This window comes from Dasypus novemcinctus, chromosome 14 (assembly GCF_030445035.2).
Source record: "Dasypus novemcinctus isolate mDasNov1 chromosome 14, mDasNov1.1.hap2, whole genome shotgun sequence".
Classification (NCBI taxonomy): domain Eukaryota; kingdom Metazoa; phylum Chordata; class Mammalia; order Cingulata; family Dasypodidae; genus Dasypus; species Dasypus novemcinctus.
The window spans coordinates 88047198-88066456 of NC_080686.1; the positions used below are offsets into that span (position 1 = coordinate 88047198).

The 19259-nt window shown below is 46.0% G+C and overlaps 1 protein-coding gene across 24 annotated transcripts in view; it reads right to left on the reverse strand.

Moving 5' to 3' along the window:
* Positions 1-8284: 8284 nt before the first annotated feature.
* MTSS1 (MTSS I-BAR domain containing 1) overlaps positions 8285-19259 on the reverse strand; it is a 164217-nt gene continuing 153242 nt past the window's right edge. For 6 of the 24 annotated variants that reach the window (XM_058276010.2, XM_058276009.2, XM_058276021.2 and 3 more), the window contains 5 exons: positions 15497-15616; positions 14426-14620; positions 13109-13288; positions 12564-12726; positions 8285-11233 (listed from right to left, as the gene is read on the reverse strand). In XM_058276010.2, coding sequence (XP_058131993.1) covers positions 10533-11233; positions 12564-12726; positions 13109-13288; positions 14426-14620; positions 15497-15616 — 1359 coding nt within the window. In that variant the 3' untranslated portion in view covers positions 8285-10532. The remainder of the gene's footprint in view (positions 11234-12563; positions 12727-13108; positions 13289-14425; positions 14621-15496; positions 15617-19259) is intronic. The other 18 variants (XM_058276016.2, XM_058276015.2, XM_058276007.2 and 15 more) reach the window with 7 other exon arrangements.

A 19259-nucleotide genomic window follows, 5' to 3' on the forward strand; every position in this document is an offset into this window, starting at 1 on the left:
GGCAATAGCTGATACAGCTTTCTCTTTCCTAGCCTTTTTACCTGTAGGTTAGGGAAAGGTCATTTTTTCTATATACTCTACATAGGGGGAAGTAGGCATTTTATGTTCTTACATTCTATCCCTGTGCCCTTTTCACTTTCCATTCTATGCGTAAATATTTTGAAATATCACTTGAGCAGTTAGGGCATTGAAATATTGCCCATAGGTTATACAACAACAATATAAAAGACAACAGTAATGGGGGTAACATACATACATTAATGCTTGACAGTGAAATTACATAATTTGATGGATAACTATCTCTTACTACAGATTTCTCCTTGTCATTTCATACAGACAGGCAGATGATGCTGGTTTAACAGTATACAAGCAATGCTTTCATTAGTAGATAATGAAGTACCAGATAAGGGGGCTTTATGAGGAGGTTTCTAATACATTTTTATTTTTTAAAATTTAAAAATTAGGTACAAGAAGAATTTACATAGATACATAAAGTTTCAGCGGGAACAGGAGACTTTAGATTAAATTAACTGTGTTAATAGTCATGGTGTTTCAGGTAACTTTTACTACTTAAGGACTTAAGATTCCCAACCAGTAAGTCTGCATGGGCCAGTATTATAGCTAAAATGATTTCATTTTTCCCAGTTTGTATAGTTTGAGGCATAGGCAACAATGAATTTTTACTATTTCTCATTTTGGGCTTCAGGGTGGCTGGCACTTTAACTTATAACTTCAGTGCCTGCATTGGTTTTACTGTTAGCATCTTAACTGGAACACTGAATTTAAACTTAGTTTATTGTCATAAAGATTTTTTAATCACCTTTTTATTTTTCATTAAAAGGCCATTTATTTTTCAAATAAAAAGTTCAGTTAATATCCTGGTTTACAGTTTAAGAATACATGAGGTAACTGGTAAATAGAATTTTTTGGTAACTGTTAATTTAGGCTGGCATCTCACAGGGCACTTAAATTTTCTAGGCAGCAAATAGTAGCTGGCTGGTTAGAAGAATCTCATTGCAGTGTCTGTAGCTGTGAAAGCATACCTTGCTTCTGAGGGCAGGAGGGGATTGATGTACAGTTGTTGGAGTGAGTACAATGAATACTTGTGGGTGGTGTCCATGAGCTGTTGATGAACAACAGGCAGCTGGAAGTGCTGCCACAGGGTTCCATAGCTATGATGTCCATTTTTCTTGTGGATCCACTCTGCTACTTTTCGGGTTTCAATGTTATGGCTCTGGGTTTTCACAAGAGTATCTGCTTTACCAGTCTCGAGAGGGGTGTTAGAGGAGTGGGCAGGGATATGATGCAGTTACCCTCTGCTGCTGGCAGGCATTTCAGATGTCTTTTTGTAGATCTCTCCCCCACAGCGGGTTTTTCATGACAGTTTATTGTTCCTGTCTTGTTTTTAACATCTGCAATCCACCCCTGGTTAGGGATGGCAGTTTTAAAAGTGACTGGACATTAACCAGTTAAGCCTTCTATTTGCAACAGGGTATGGTATGCTACATATAGTTGCTTTTTAAAAGGGGCTATATTTTAATTTGGGCTATTTCTACAATTGTGATTAAGATCACCAGAATATCTCAGCCTACATGTAATAATGCTTTTTGACCTTCAATGAAAGGGGGAAATGGAAAGGACAAATGAGTTTACATGGCTCTGAGTCTCCAAAAAAGAGTCGGGAGGTTGTCAGAGGGGTCACACTTACACACGCCTCAGCAGGGTCCCAGAGACAGCCAAAGTAGATACAAGCCCAGGTAGTGGTTCTCCTGAGGGCTACAGAGACCCACAGGTTCTATGGTTGTAGCAAATGGCTCTGGAGTTCAGTGCCATGTCAGTTGGCCATACTTTGGAGTTTGTGCTCCTAAGTGTGATGGAGTTGTGCTCAGATGTGACCTTTCTACACATGCCTCTTATGTTACTTTTACTGGACCTGTGGTTGGTGTATACTCAGGAGACCTGAATCTCTGGACTGTCCATGTGACAGCCAGGCCCTGAGCCTCAGCAGACTTATAACTCTTACCCATTGGTTTATTGGACTTACCCTGGCCAGCTAACAGGGAAGTGAAGAAGGTCAACCACCACACCAGGGAGCCAAGAGTGCCTTCAACTGCAAGCAGGAGAATTGCATCCATTATCCATGTGGAATCTAAGCCCCCTCTTAATTTAGAGGGGGAGTGGACATAACCATCCCAGGGTCCACAGGATGGCGGAATAGAGTATGGATTAGAGTGGACTTACTGATATTCTACTATGGAACTATTGTGATTAGTAATGGAAGAAATTGTAGCATTGATGTGGAGAAAGTGGCCACAGTAGCTGCTGAGGACAGGGAGAGGGAAGAAGAGATATGATGTGGGGCATTTTCAGGACTTGGAGTTGTCCTGGGTGGTACTGCAGGAACAGATGCTGGACATTGTATGTCCTGCCATGGCCCACTGGGTGGGCTGGGGGAGAGTGTAAACTGCAATGTAAACCATTATCCATGTGGTACAGCAGTGCTCCAAAAGGTATTCACCAAATGCAGTGACTGTGCCACGATGATGAAAGAGGCTGGATGTGGGAGGAGTAGGGTGAGGAGGTGGGGGGTATATGGGGAACTCTTACATTTTTTGAATGTAAATGAATTTTTTAAAAAATAGAGGAAAAAAAACAAAAACAAAAAACTTAAGGGGTACTTATTTAGAATATTGCCTTTGCTGCAAACCCTACCCAAAGCCAATATTGGTGTTGACTGCATTCAATTTACAGAGCAAGTCAAGTTTTAGCCCCCTTACTGTTTGAGCTTGTATTACTGTTTTAAAACCAGCCTGCTCGTGTGTGGGGGGACGAGGGTGTTCTTATTTCCATGCACAATCTTTCTTGATTAACACATAAAATGGTTTTAATATCTGAGTTAAATGAGGGATGAAGGGCTTTTAGTACCCTGACAACCCCAGAAAGGTTATTTATTGTTTTAGAGTTTGTGGTGTGGGAAAACATACTTTAACAACATTTAAGAGTTTGACACAGCAGCAAGGACTTTGCGGCCTTTGTTCTACTGAAAATTGTTTGCCTATTTCAGGCTTTTAAGAGAAGATACCATTGTGTCTGGTGTTCCTTTTATTTCTGTAAAAAGAATTATTGGTTAACATAATGTTATTAATATAACGAAGTAGGGCTTTAAGTACAGGTTTTTCACAGCCAGATTTTTTCTCACCAGGCCAGGATAGACAATTGGGTTATGCACACAACTTGGGAAAGAACTGCAAAATCCACCATGAAAAACCATGAAGGTCAACGGAGGCTGGCTTGATTTGCCTAAGGAGATACTAAAGAAAGCTTTGGCAAGTTTTAAAACAAAGTGATAGTAAACCAACAATATTTAGGGCTATTGCATACAGCAGTGGTGGTGTTTTAATTTACGACAGTTTACTGTTATATGTATCACCTCGCAGCAGCCCTCAGTGACTGATCTTTTTCAGCTGCTTTTTTTTTCCAAGCAGAGGTGGGGTGAATCAAAAGAGTATGAGTTAAAGCATCTGCCTCTTGATTTCCAGGTGGAGAGGTCATTTTTATGATATATACCATTTTCAAAAATAATGAAAACCATGATTAACAATATTGTTTTTATGTAATATGCTGAAACATTGTTGAATTTCCAGGAATTTTATACACTTTAAGTATTTCTATGAAACTTTTACTCATACAACTTTAACAGAGGGTTAAAGAATCCCTTTTAATTTTATAAAACTTTCTAAACACTTTTCATTCAAATTATAGTATATTAAATGAACTCAATTATTCACTTTTTAAAGGTGAAAACAATTTTTTTGTAATAATTTGAAATAAAAAGATACTTTTGAGGATTTGACTTTGAGAAAGCAAAATGTTAGAAGTCAGGTTTGAACATTATGTTCTTTTAAGAGTGATTAGACTTGTTTCTCTTAAACAACCAAGGAAATGATAAAATTAAAGTACAAGAAGCTGTTTTGATAAAAACAGACTTTTTTTTTTGTATACTGATTATTTAGGGAAAAAACTCTTTATAAACTTACTAAAACAGACCAATGACTTGAGAAACTTTGTCACATTAACAGAAAAATAACAAAATTTTAGCGTTACATTATTATACTATTTGATTTTAGAGTTTTTAAATCTTTATAGATAGACCCATCAAATCTTACTCAACTTTAACCATAAAAATTCCTTTTTCATGAACCTTCTGCACTTTCTGTATTCATTCAAGTTTGTCCCACATTTTACTCTTAATAACCAGTCATTTTATTTTAGGACAAAATTAGTTTTTTCCCTTAATAAAAACACATTTTATTAACCCTACGTACATAAGTTACCAAAATGATTTTGGAAACTGCTTCAAAGCAAACCTCTTACAACATACAATTACCATGATTACATTAACAGGTATTTTATTTTAGCAGTACAGGAAAAACTACTTTTCCATTATTTGATGAAAACTTAAGATTTCCAATGGAATCAAGATTACTTTTTACTTATCACCACTTTAATATGTAGATTGAGGTGGTTTCTGACAGGTTTTTCTGTTAAGAAGTTACTGTTTTGTTTCAGTTTCTACTTAATGATTTTCTGGAATTAGCTATTTAAACACTTTAGTTTAAACATTACTTCTATAAATTTCTTATAACCATCTTGACAAATTTCACCGTCACAAAACACATTTTCTTATTTAATGCCACTTTCTGTAATACTGTTAGAAGTTTTGTTTTACATACTTTTATTATGTTTTTATAAAAACCAGCCATTTTATTTTAAGATAAAACACACTCTTCTAAACAAACTTACCAAATTTTAGTCAGCACTTCCACCAACTTTTTATTTTTATATCCATTTAAGTTTCACATTTTTTACCCCATATTGTGAAGAAAAATAAACCATTTCAATTTAGGAGCAAATAGACTAGCACAAAAAGAGTTAAGAGACACTAACAGAAACATAAAGCTTATTAATTTGATTTATAATTACTCTTTTGGTATTGGTATGGCTGTTTCTAAGCTGTTCATTATTTCACATATCTGATTTTACTGCTTGTACGATTTCTTTTGAAATTTGTGTTGCTTGTAATATGTAAGCTTGTTCTTGGAAACATATATTAGTAATCAACAACTATTTAGGAACACTTGAGCAGTATAAATGACGTTAAGCACTAATGCAGTCCAGACAGACATTTAATACACGTATTTTTGATTATTACTGTTTAGGAATACACTTAGACTTAAAGTTCAGGAATAAGCTAAAGGCTTACTTGTAAGAGGTGAGTAAGTATAGGTTTGATATTTTGCAGGGCATCAAGAGGGACAGGATATTGGGGTTTGAATGGGATGTGGGTAGGATTTTTTAGTTGAACCCTGACCGGTTTGTGATGGGCAGCAATGATAGGAATTTCAGTGTCCCAGATTTCCAGAATGACAGAGCTTGATGGAAAAAGGGAGAGCAGAGGAGGGAGGATTGGGGATAAGTCTGTTAGAGAAGGAAGATGCCATTTGGGCTTTGAGGAGAAGGAATAAGTATTTGTGCTCTGAGCCTAGGTAAAATGCTTTTTTTTTTTTTGTTTTTTTTTTTGAGGTTTGGAGTTAGACAGTGGGGGACCATTAAAATGAGTGGGTGAACAGGTAGCTTTTTTGTGGCAAAAGGGGGGTTGCGAAACTATTTCATCTACCACCACTGTTGATACTGAGGAATGAATTAAGGGTTTGGGGAATTTGGGAAGCATAGAGTAAGTGTTTCCATATCAGTAAGAAATGAAATTGGCTTACTGCCACCATCTGAGTTACCTGAGGTTTTGCTTTGGAGATGGGTGGGCCTGTGCAGTTCCTGGGCATCTTTAATCATCCATTGCCAGCCCCAGAAGATCTGAGAGGTTGAAGCCAGGGGTTGGGTTCAACTGGATAACTGATGCCCTCTTGCCTTGATAGGTATGGGGACAATCGGACCTCCAGTGGATTCCCTGCTTGCACAGTGGGCAGGGCCCTGGAGAAGGTTGTGGATTTGGGCACTGCTTGGCTCAGTGGTCAGGCTTTTTACATTTGAAGCCTGGCCCCACTGGGTTTTTTCCCACCTGCCTGGAGTGGGGTAGCTGCTGGGAATTCTGGAGGGCAGAGAATTTATGGCTAGGTTTTTTCTAGGGGACAGCTGTGGTTCTAACAGGGCTGTTGGCATCATTTTGTTGGTTTAGGGTATCTGCATGGTTTTGGGCTGCACATCAAACATGTTCCTTTCTCTCTCGGGATAGATAGGTGGAAAGAATGATGTGTAGAGGTTTGGATAAGGTTACAAGAGACAGGTATTGAAATTCTTTGATAAAATGAGAAGGATCAGACGAATAGGATCTGAGATGGTGCTTGATTTGAGAGAGATCAGAGAGGGAGAAGGGAGCATGGACACGTATAGGGTTCGGTGAATCTGACCTGAAAGTGGAGTTAGGGGCCAGGGGAGTTTCTGGCTGAGGGAGCAAAGCAGGCAGGGCAGAGGGGCCGGGAGCAGCAGGTGGAGTGGGCACAGAGGGAGGCAGAGTAATACAGTTGTTACATAGAGTTGTTCACTGGATTGGTGGATGTTTCTGATGATGCATCAGGAGGGGAGTGAGGGTTTTTTTGAAAGGGGAGTGAAGAATTTGAAAAGTGGGACAGAACTGATGGATGGGCACCTACGCAGCTCAAAAAAGGCTTGGATACTTGGGATCTCACTCCCCTTGTTTAAGTGTTGGCAATAATTGTTGAGGTCTGTAAGAATTTGGGGGTCTAAGGTCCCATTTTTTTTGGCCAGACAGATTTATTGTTGAGTAGGTAATGAGGCTGGGCAGTGTTACAGTAAAAGATGAGCCTTTCTGGCTGGAGATCTGATTCAAGACCAAGGTCTTTTAAGATTTCAAAAGAAGCAGGGGTGTTTTTAAGGGGTGCGGATTGGCTGTTGCCCATGAGTTTAAGGAGATTTCACTGAGTTCCCAAGATGCTGACAGGTCACAGGGGGTGTCCCTCCCTGTATCCTGTCGGGCCAGATACAGAACAGAGGACCAGAGAGAGGCATCCCCCCATCTAGTCTCTCCACAGAACAGAGGATCCTGGATCCTGCGGCAGCCCTCCACCCTGGGGTTTTTGAGACAGCACACATTTCCTGGACAGCAGAGAACAGCAAAGAACTTAAGAGGGTGCCAGACAGTATGGGAAAGGGTAAGCTCCTTACCTGGTTTCTTTCTGAGAGTTGTCCTGGACAACTGAGAACAGAAGAGGGAGTCAGCCTGAACAATCCTGCCAGTGTGGATGGAAAAGGGACCAGAAAAGGGAACAGACCTCTGCTCCCGGGTTTCGGCACCAAAAAGTTGGGAGGGAAGCCAAGGGAGGAAGGAAATCAGACTGGGTGCTGAGGTTAGTTTAAACAAAGCCTTTAATGAGCTTAGCAAGCGGCCTGTGCCTGAAATGGACGGCAGCAGTGAAAAAGGGAGAGGGTGGTCTTTCTAACTTGTTCTGGGGCTATACTACAAAGGGGCTAGTTTGTGATAGTTTATGCTAGCTTTGCAGTTTTAAGGTTGGGGCAAAATAACTCCTGTGGCTCTCTAGTTCCATCCGTGTCCTTCAGACACAAATTGCTACTATCAGACCGGAATGTTTAGGGAAGAAGCTCAAAGGGAGCAGGGATAGGAGCTCTGGTTCTGTATCAATTAGGGATGTGCACCTGCAGGAAGAGGGGGGAGGAAGGGGGGGTGAAGAGAGGAGGGCAGGACAGGAGCCCTGGGCCTAACATGTAGCACACATGGAACAAATAAGCATGGAGGTTACAAAATTCTTTCAGGAGGGGAGATTTAGTGTTTGGGGTTAAACGGGATGGAAGGGTTTGTTGCACACATTTTGGAGGCAGCTTTTCAGTTTTGCTTTCTCTACTGTAAGTTCGGGTTGTCTGCTGACTGAAAGGTAAGGTATTATAGAGCTCTTAAGTGTTTTGATAAGCTTCTTTAGAAGGTTAAGAGGTTTTAAATGCTTTGTCTTATAATGCTATGCCTTAGTGTTTGAATAAGCTTCCTTAGAAGGTAAAGCAGTTTTAAAGATTCAACTAAGAACAGCTGCTGCTTGTAGTTCTTGATAATTCCTTGGAACCGTGGTTAAAGAATTCATTCAGGCAGCTATGTGTCCTTAGGGCTCATAACCATCAAAAAATTATGTTCCGTCAGTTTTCCAAGTAAAGAATATTAAGCTCAAATTAGGTCTTGGTCCATCTTCTAACATCTGACAAAGACCTCAAATAGAGAATAAGACTTAAAATACAGGACTTCTTTTTCTAATGGTTCTTTATTTATAATGTAGGCTGAAGCAATTGTTACAATGTAGAAGGGAGACACATTACACTATTGTTATTTGTACAAGTTTAGAACAAAAACTGCACAGGGAGAGGTCAACTCTCAGTACAAACTAGCAACTAAACCACAATAATTTACCTTTAGAAACGATTTCTTTATTTTTAGCTGTGACACCGCTTTTACAATATGCAAAAACACAAACAGAACTACCCAAGGTGTTTTGTCACATTTTTTCTACATTGAATTTGGCAACATTTTATATTAAATTTATTCAGATTATACTAACGTTTAAAAACTAAACAAGTGAAAAGCTGTACCAAGGTACAGTTACATCCATTTATTTCAAACGTTTAAAATACCACTTTTATCTATTGTAATTACCTTGCAGTGATTTCTGCTTTTGCAAAAACCATCTCAAGCATCATATGCACAATGCATCAGCTATGCTTAGTCATCAAGATTGGTGGGCTAAACCATAGGCACTACTGTTGCTTATATTCTGTAAAAGAAGCTTGTTTTTCAAAGGAAAAAAGCTTAGTTTCTAATAATCATGCCTTTGCTTTAAAGCCATAACATAAAATGCCCTTGAGCAATCACAGCAGTGTTAAATGTTAATATACAGAACAAAGACTATACAGGGACATTACATCCAACGCAGCTATATATTAAAGCGTAAGATTATGTCATTGAAGATCTGAGCCAACAGGAATCTGCAGGGTTTGTGGGATATACCACCTTCCTGGTCCTGGAGTGGTACAGACACAAAGTGCATTTTCAACTGACCCAAATATGTCAAGCGGGTTTCTTTCCTTTTAAAACCCTGTTGTCGTCTCCAAATTGTGATCCCTTTAAGTCTACAAATCTCTGTTGGCTTTAGGGGATGGGCATTATAACAAATATAACTTTCACTTAGAGAAGAAAAGATATAAATCCATTCCAAAAACCATATTATCTAGAGTACAGGAAAAAAAAAGGACAATGCAGTGATCAGATTCCCAGTGACAATAAATAAATCCTCTTTTCAATGTTTAGTATGATGCTGATTAACTGCATTTAAAAGAAAAGAAAAACAAGCCCCCAGATCGGTAAACACATTGGCAAGTGACTAGACTCCAAGTTGGTTACCCTTGTTAAATCCGCTCAAGTTTTTTCAAAATATTTGGGCTTTTAAACATGCCCAGCCTGCTGGGCATAGTTAAGTAAAAGGCATTTTATATATCTAAGAATTCCCTGCTATCATTTAAAATGTTTTCACATTTTTAAAACTGCCTTACCCTTCTGGATGTATCTGGATTCAATGAAAGTGAATACAATAGACAAGAAACTAAAGTGGGGGAATTCTAGGTCTACCCAGTGGCAGCAGCATGCTCGGGATTGGAGGTGGGTGCTGTGCACAGTCAAGAGGAATCGTGGGAGAAAGAAGTCCTTAAACATCCTATAGAAACAAACACTGCAATCCAGTATGGCTTATTCGGATGCATTTACCATTGAAGCTACTAGAAATTCAACCTACAAGGCTACTCTTAAATGTGACAGGATCGGCTATGTTGACAGTGTGCCCCTCCCATGGCCCTCCCCCCAATCCCAAACACTCTACCATCTCTCCAGATTTACTTCATTCTAAATATTGCTCATCAATTCGTACTCCTGCTGTTTTCGATCAGAAACATAATATGTATAAATGATATTACCCCTTATCCATTTTGTTTGTACATTAAAATAACTTGAATTTGCTTCTAAGCCAGACTACCACAATGCATCTACAAAAGCTTGCAGAAAGCAGGAAGAGAGACAGGGAGGGAGGGAGGCAGGAGCGAAGGAGAGAGAGAAAAAAGAAAAAAGAGCTAAGTATAGTGATCCTTTTGTTGAAGTTAACTACTTTGTGGTTCCCCTGCCCCGTCCCAACCCTCCCCCCGCTTATGCATTTAAAATTTTACAAAGACTTATAAAAAAGTTAAATGGAATTTGGCACCTTCAGAAAAATCAAAAGGGAAACTAAGATTAAAATGTGCAGAAAGAAAACTGTCAATATTTACAAATGAAAAGATCAAGATCATGTCAGTTATAGATGTTGCCTTTAATTCTTATCTAAAGGTGTCGTATTCTGAGTTGCCTACAAAATATTTTGTTTGATTATGGATTGGAATGGATCAAGACGAAATTAGGTTTTGTTAATCAAACAGTTCCTTCCCCATCAGCAGCATTCCCGTAAGCCTGAGAGCACCTAAGAGAGGCGCGGGGCCGAGCGGTCATTCGTCGTGGTCTTCTTCAGCTTCACGCCCCTCCGGATGGCGTTGAGCATGTCTTCTCCTTGCGGCGCCTCCCTGGGACTCAGGTCTGCAGGGTCACTCTCGGGGGTCTGGCCTGGGGAGGTGGTGGCACCTGAGGCGTCCCCGTCCTGGTCTTCAGCCTCACTTTCTGGAATCGCCTGTCTGTGCTCCTCAGGGATGTTTGGCTTCGGGCCTGGAAGTGGGGGGTTGACAGAGGCTTGGCCACTCCACAGGGAGGAGGGCATGCTGATGACACCCGGGGGGCCCTCCCCCACAGGTGGGGCCTCGGGGCTGTGCTCACCCCGCTCCTCCAGCCCATCTGGAGGGGCTGGCAATAGCCCGGGGAGCTCGGGGACGGTTGGGGTCTTGACAGGGATCACGGGGGTCTTGATGGGGATGGGACCCGCTCCGGTGGTCCCCCGGCGCACAGAAGGCTTGGTGGAAGGGGTCCGTCGGATGGTCGCAACCCCTGGGGTGACCATGGCAGGTCCGAGGGTGGTGGGGAGGCCCGCGGTGGAGGCCGGGCGCTTGGCTTGGAACATGCGTCGGTAGGACTGGCTGATGTCGCTGTTCCTCGGGATGGTGGAGGACTTGTCAAACTCCTGCTGCTCAGCCTCCTGCTCACCACTTACGGAGAAATAATCGTAATCTGAAACTGGTAACAGGTTTTGATTAGAAACAGCCAAAGCAGCAAGTTGACTTCTTGATTCTTTTGTCGGAAGGACAAAAGGCACGTGAGGCAGAGCATTTCTCCATGTTCTTATTTTGAGCCTACTGCTGGATCCTTAGAAAGCCCTCACCCGTGAGGGACCTTGGTTTCGTTCATGGATGTGCCCCTCACTCGACATGGCAGGCACTCAAGACTGCCACGTGATGAAGCACACCTAACCCAGAGCATGTCTGGGAGGTGATGAGAAGACGACGAAAGAGAAGATGCATTCTATAAACCAGAATCCGACATGAGATACAAACCTCACACAGACTATCCCAGGCCTTTATGTCCTCCTAATAATTGTTAGGTGAGGGATGGAAAAAGAAATGGAGCTAATGACAATTAGTCCCTAAAAACAAGCTCTAAAAATAGGTTCCATTAGTGGCCCGTGCTCACTTGCACTAAAAAAATGGTCTCATTTCAACCCCAGTGTTTAGGAGCAGGAAACTTTCCCATTACACATCCTAGAGTGGGGTTTCTTAATAGCACCTACTGACATTTTGGGGCCAGGTGATTCTTTGTTGTGGGTGGCTGTCCCAGGCATCATAGGATGTTAAGCAGCATTGCTGGCCTCTAAACATTAGATATCAGTAGCAACCCCTCCAGTTATGACAACCAAACTGCTTCCAGACATCACCAAATGTCCCTCGGGGGCAAAATGGCTATAGCCCACCCCCCAACTGGCTGAAACACGTATCTTAGAGGCTTTAACCAATGGATTAAAAGCTGTTAGTCATCTGTGAGATCAATTCTGTTAAATTTTCAACTTGCCTCGCTTGTGTGTATGTTGGAGGTAGGGCCAGTTTAATAGAGGAATAGGTAAGAATTTGGACTTTGGATCCTAACGGACCTTAGATTCAAACACCAGCTCTGCTACTTTACTAGCTGTATGCATTTGGGAAGTTATTCAGCTCAGCTTCCACATCTGTAAAATGGGGATAAAAGTACTCATCCCATAAGTGGTTACAAACATTAGAAAGGATAATACAGTGCTTAGCACATATGAAGCCATTATTAACAGTATCTGTCTCAGTTCTTATCTATAATCACCATGTATCCTGAGGGTAGGAAGTGAGAATCTGCTAAAGTACAGATTACTTCCTTTTATGGCACTGACAACTACAGATCAATACTCCAAAGCATATCCAGATGATGAGAATAATCTGGCTGTGAGCCTGGGCTAACTGTGATACATCGTACTCCCTGGTTTCCGGCCCTCCCCTCACTTGACGCCTCAGAAAGGCCAACTGTGAACACAAAGGCTGCTTCGTACCTTGGGAAGGGATGGTGTCCTCTGAGCAGCATGGGGTGGTCGTCTGGGTGCTGTAGCCGCTGGAGCACTGCAGCGAGTCCCGGCTACTCCTCTGTGTGTCAAGCTGGAGGCCCCGCGTCAGGGCCAGGGCCAGCTCTTCACATGCCTCCAGTTCCTCGCCAGGCTGCAGGATGGAGGGAAGAGAAAGACGCAGATAAGCCACCAGGGCCGAGACCCCCCAGTGGTGTCCCCAGAAGCTTTCTGCATACCTCTTTGGGTGGGACCTCAATAGTAGTACTCCTACTATGTTCCCATGCCTATGGGCTGAGGGGGCGCTTGACTTGCTTGGGTCCTACCACATGCTCTAGAAAGCTCTAGGCATCTGATTCCCACACAAGGCTTTTCGCTGGGCATCTTCCTAATGCTACAGAGCAGGAAGTGGGGGAGACGGAGCCCTGGGCCCCACCAGCTGCAGGGCTAACGTGGCCCCCCAGTTGCTGGCCAGCCAGGGTCTCCAGCTTACACTGACCAGCAGCCCAACCTGCTATAGAGAACAAGAGCGTCACCCTGGTGGCAGCCGATACGGTCATGCTCCGTGGCCTCTGAGCCTCCTCGGCGGTTGCAGGTGCACTGCCGCCACCCGTGGTCGTGGGTCCCCCTCCACTGGGGTCTGTGTCACGCTTCTCTTTGCGGCGCTGCAGAGTGTTGACGAGAGGCTGGTCGTAGGGCCCTGGCTTAGCCCAGTCCTAAGTGGAACAAGTGTGGTCAGGAGGCAGGAGGGGTCCAGGCCACTGGCTCCCTCCTGGACAGCCACCCACGAAGCATGACTGGTCCCTTAGGGGAATGCTCTGACTGGAACAAGCCAGCAGCCCCTCTCTGTTCTGCTCTACCCTGCTCTAAAAGACAAGGGCTAGAAAAACCCTTGGGGGATCCCCTGGGCATGTTCCTTTTCCCTCAGCAACCAGGCAGGCAGCCTATGGGAGACTCAGTTCACAGTCCCCTACAAGCCGACCAGTATCTCCTACGGGAACCACCAGAGGCGAGCAGGGCCCTGGGGACCAGTCTTCTTTTCTGATGTCTGAAGGAACCATCTCCCCGGGAACAACCCAAATGACTTCACTTCAGAGGGGTGGCCACCAGGGGGCAGTAAAGGAACTCCAGCCCTCCTCCCTAAGGCTGACTCTACCGCCTCCCTTCCAGGAAAAAAGGCCCCAAAGGGCCTTTCAGGGTCTGTGACCTCTCATGTCCTCGGACAGGCTGAGGGGTCCACACGACCTGTGTGGGATAAAGTCAAGGCCTGCTCAAAATGCTGGCGGGCTAGGGGCCTGCTTCTCAAGTTAGGCTCCTCATCTCAAAACAAAGCAGAACATCTTTCTGAAGCATCAATTGAACTTGGTAGGAAACAACCGTAAAACTTTGCCTTTATATTAAAACAAACGTGTTTTAATATAAAACAATCGAGACTAAAGTTAAAATTTGCATGCATTTTAGGATAAACCAGTCCTCCAAAACATCCTGGGTTAAGGTTCTGTGACCACAGCCCAGGCAGAGGTAGAGGAGCGTGGCTGAGGAGCCAGGGCCTCCTGGCGCCCAGTGGATTTCATCCTGATGGAGAAGGGCCTTTTAACTCTTACTGTCTATCAGGGGGTAACTGACGCTCCCCTAGGGGAGCCTCCCAGACAGCTCCGCGTGGAGATTTCCAGCCCTGAGCTGCTGGCTGCTTTCTGGCCTCCCCCCCAATGAGAATTTACTTTGGGAGAGAAGCAGATTGTGAAAGGAAGGGGGCAGGGGGAGAATCGAGGCGAGGAGGGACAGCAGAGGGGTGAGCACAGAGGCAGTGAGAGGGGAGGAGGAGGGCGGCGGGAGGGAGGAGAGACACAAACCTTCCAGCTAGGGATCTGAGATGACGGGAACATGCCGGGCCCAATGGTGTAATAATGAGCGAAGTCTGGAAGGTGGGCAGAGGTGGCCCGAGGGAGCAGGCGGGAGGCAGGCAGGCAGTGAGGGAAAAGACCTGCACCCACGGGCCCCGCATGGGACTCGCTTGATAAACTACAGTGATAAAACCCGTTAGACAACTGGAAACAAAACAAACAAAAAGGGGGGAAAAAAAGGAAAAAGAAATTAATATAACAGGATGAGTACGGAGATACAAGATGGCATTGACATTCCAGGGAGGTGGGGAAACCTGAATTTTCACAGATAAAACAAACCTGGGGGCATGGCGGCTCTGGCGTGATCAAGGAGACTAGAGAAACGAGCCACGTTGCAGAGACTGCACATTTATCTGACACCAAGTAAGGATTCGTTCGAGGAAATTCTTTACCTCCATTTTAGAATAGTTTCGAAATGGGTCAGTGCCCTTAACTTCTGGTGTTCTCCGTGGTGTTTTAACTAACGAGGCTTAATTTCATGGTGATTACGACTTGCTCGTGTCATTACAAGAACTGAAAAGTTCCCCAGTCTTTTCAAATGAATGCGTTCATTCTAGGTTTCCAGAATCATCACGCTACAGGAGCAGATTCCAAAACGGGTGTGTGGGGGGGTGCAAACGAAAAGGCGGGAAAGCACACAGCCTCTGACGCAGTGAAATGTCGTGTCCAATGGCATGGTGACAAGGTGGCCACGTGGGGGAGAGGTTTAGGAGGGCAAGGGGGGAGAGAGATGGATGACCACACGACACCTGTTCTGGAAAGAAACCTCCACGCCTCTGAGTTCCCCAGACCCCTTTCTCTGTGCACGGGGCCTGCTCAGGAGCCACGCGCTCCTTCAAGAAAAGCCCTCAGCCTTTCCCCACCCACTGACCCCCCGCCCCCACCCCAGGGGACACGCTCTTGGGGTACTGGAGTTCCTGGGTTCCTGCAGCTGGGACGGGGAGCGGAGGGCAGGGGAGGGGGGAGGGGGGAGGAGGGGGGAGGAGGGGCGGACTCCGCGCCCACTACCCGGGTCGTCACCTTCTCTGTGGAAGCCCAGGCACCCATGGTGGAGCCCGAGCTGACTGAGGCGGGGGAGCTGCACTCGCTCACTGACTGGCAGGTTTCGGAGGCTTCGGAGGAGGCCGAGCTGGACGAGTTCTGCAGGGGGAGGGGGGACCACACGAGGGGACCGACAGAAACCGAACCACGGGCCACCAGAACGTCGTAATGAAGAGGCAACAAAGGCACGGGGAGGGGAGGGGGCAAGGGCACGCACGGACAGACACGTACACAGAAGAGGGGAGGATGAGAGAAGCAGAGGGTTAGGCTCTTCATTTCCCCCCAAAGCTGCACCCACACAGAGGCAGGCCATTCCTTGAAAAGAAGCTTGGGACTCAGCCAGCCCTGGACCCCCTGGGCTGCAGGTCCCCCGAGGGCAAGCGGGTTTTAGGGTGTCTTGTCCACAGCTGTATCGCCAGCCCCTGGTCGAGGCACCGGAAACCCCGGCAGGACTGTGTTCTCCAGCGGCTTCTTCCCGTGTCGCAAAGCAGGTCCCAAGGAAGGCCCCATCTCTGCCGCCTCCCCGGGGTACAGGCAATCTGGATCGCCTGACGACTTGCTCCATGCCCGCCTAAAATCATTCCGATTCCTGGATTCCCTTCACCAACTGCGGCTTCTGGCTTAAGGAGGGGGGACTGCCAGCTAGAAGCTTCACACTTTTAGGTTCCCCTGCCTGGGGAGGGATTTCTAGGTTGGGGGCAGTGATGCCCCATCAGCAGTGCCAGAGTTTCCTTGGCCATCGTGGGGAAGGAGGAAACATTTGAAGAGACCTGGGACATGAGGTCTGAACTGGGGGGAAATAACCTTTTCACGCTGACCTTCGTCATACCTCCAGGCCTTCGTTAAAGCTGCCTGTCTCCTGGCGACTGCCAGCGCAGTGCTCTGGCCAGGCCTCTTGATGTTTACCTGAATTCTGTCCCAGCCAGAGGCAATGACTGCTAGCTCACCACTGACTCCTGAGTTTCTAGTCCTGTACCTAGCACATGGCAGGTTCTCAAGAAATTCTGAACGGCTGAATGGCGATGGCTGTCTCTTTCATGGAAGCTGGGTTCCCCCAGGTATTGCCTTGTACCCATCCAGGAAGTTTTTCAAAGATAACGGCAATCTCCAGGTAGTTTAAGTAGGCTGAACTGTCTTGATTGAGTTGCTTGACTGAATTTCCTAGGAAGGGTTCCTATCACCACTGTCAAGGAGGCCAGATTCATGTTTCTGTCCACCCCTTTCACCCACAAAAGAAAGGTTTCTGCAAAGGGACAGAGCTTTAGCCTTCCCACCCAACGAGGGCAAGGAAACAAGAAAAAGCTTAGCAATGCAGGGTGCTCCGTGGACCCAAAGCAGGAAGAGGCTTCACGGTGGACTGAAGGCAGCAACTGGTTCATAGGCAAGGACCTGAAGTCTGAGGGTCTAGAGGGAATTCCTGTTCCTGCCACTTTCACCTAAGTCTCAATTTTTTTCAGTTTTAGAATGGGGACCACTAGTATCTGTCTAACTAACAGATGAAGATTAAGAGATTTAAATATGTACACAGAACGCTTAACAAACTGAAAAATTTTTATCACCATAATTTACCAGGACTGTTTATTGGGGTTCATTTAATTGAAGGATGCTTGGCTTGAAAAAAGAACCAGGCACCCATCCCAAGAAGGCAAGTTCAGATTTCTTTGGAGCCCTGCTCATTTTTTCTTAAGAAACTCTTGCATTGGATGGAGTCCACAGCTCTAGGGCTGACCCTTACCGGGATATGGCTCCACGGCTAGGCTAGGGCACTATTTGAAAAGAACAGAGGGGACAAAAGTGGGGGAATCTGAACACACTGTCACTCAGCCTTCATTTATAACTGAGCGGAGAAAGGAAGGGGCTGTGCTCCCGAGATATCTGTGTTCCCTTCTTCCCACCCTAAATAAAGGTGATCTTACTGGCTTCCTGGTACCCTCTGGCCTTGATCCTCTGTACAATCTCCTTAAATTTCCCCTCCACCTTATAATTATAAGCAGCCATAATACCTTTTTTAAAAAAATAGAATTCTGTATGAAATTTTGCAGTAATTCTGAGCTCATTAAAGGTACCCTAGAGATACTAGCCCAGCACATCTTGGTCACCACCTTTTAGATTTAAGTAAATCCCAACATCCTGCCTTCTGCTTCCCTCCACGTTATCGGAGGCAGAAAGCCAGGCTGAAGCACACGGTCCCTTTTTTTCAGAGAGGTGTGTTAGTGCACAGGACCACGTTAAATTGTGAGTTGATTAAACACAGACACAGAATCATGCTGCACATTTTAACAACAGCCCTGGAGGAAGGGCAAACTCCCGTTCCCGTCTGGCCCGCACACTCTGCTGGTGAGAAACGCAGGTTTGCTTTAGTGCTGCACATGGGGGGACTCGGGTGGGGGCACCTTAAAAACCAAGCCCAAGCACCCTCGTGGGAGGAGCCTGAAACTAGCTAGTGGCCCTTGGTTCCGAGCATTTCCATTTGAAATGGAGTCTCCAAGCAATGAAGACAGAAGGAGGCAGCCATCCCCTGGGATGGCCAAAACACACAAAAGGGAGCACTGAGATGTGAGCCTTGGGGTGCACCCACATCAGACACATCAGGTGGGTGCCATCTCAGGTACGACTTTGACATGAGGTTCTCCCGGAAACACTCTTCCGGGGGGCGCTTCCTGGCTGAGGTGGAGTGGAAAGGGCTCTGATTCTGCAGGCAGAAACTCCTGCTCCAGGTCCCGTCCTGCAGCTCGGGCAAGTGACACCTCAGAGCCTCCACTTCCTGAACAAATGGGGACGACGACCGTCTGGGTGGCTGCTGGGGGAGGGGCCACGGGTAATTTAGGCAGGAGCGCCTAGGACGTGCCTGCCACACAGCAGCCAGGGAAGGTTAGCACACTAGGAATCCCGATAAGACGAGCACGTGGTCTCCCGAATCCAAAGGGTCTTGGACCAAAGGCTGCGGTCAACCTCAAACGGACAGGGGGCTGCTGGAATCGAAGCCGCCGCTCACCCCAGCAGATGGCGCTGTGGGCGCCGTGCGCGCGCACGCCTTCCCGGCACGCCGCAGGCTGTGCTAAGTCGAGTCAGCTGCCCACCCACCCGCACTACGGGAGAGGGGCTGGGGGGGCAGACACGCCGATCCTGCACGGGAGGGGTGTGTCGGCGTCCTGCCCAGCTCCTGCTTTTCTGCTCCAGCAGGCACACGGCTGGGTTGGGCCTGGCACCATCACTCGACCCTGGGGGGAAGAGACTCCACGCCTTCCTTCTCCCAGAATGAAAGAATTTTCCACAGAGGCCCTGATGATCCATTCCAGTTCTCCACAAAAACCCGTGAAGGGAAGCCAAGAGTGCCAGAGAAGGGTGTCGGAGCGATATTCAACGAGGGACTGTCAGCCCCTCAGAGAGGAATCTGAGAGGAGGGTGGACGTGCGCTCACCCGGACGGGATGCCTCGTCACCGCGGCCTAAAGCCAGACCAGGCACTCACAGGGGCGCCGGGGACTGGCCAAACCTCTTTGAGTTCTATCTACTCAAGTGTGAGCCCCCCCAAATCCCTGAGGTCTCAACCATCACCACGGAGATGGGCAACTACCCCAACCTCTGTCTCGCTCCCTTTTGAGAAACGACCCAGCTAAGGACGCGAAACTGAACCAGTGGTTCCTCCAGTGAGCAGGCGGGGTCTGTCCAAGCCGAGGTCGTCTCCCGCTCCAGCCCTCGATGGCCGTCAGGGCGCCAGGCGTGACCGGCTGCTCCCGGAG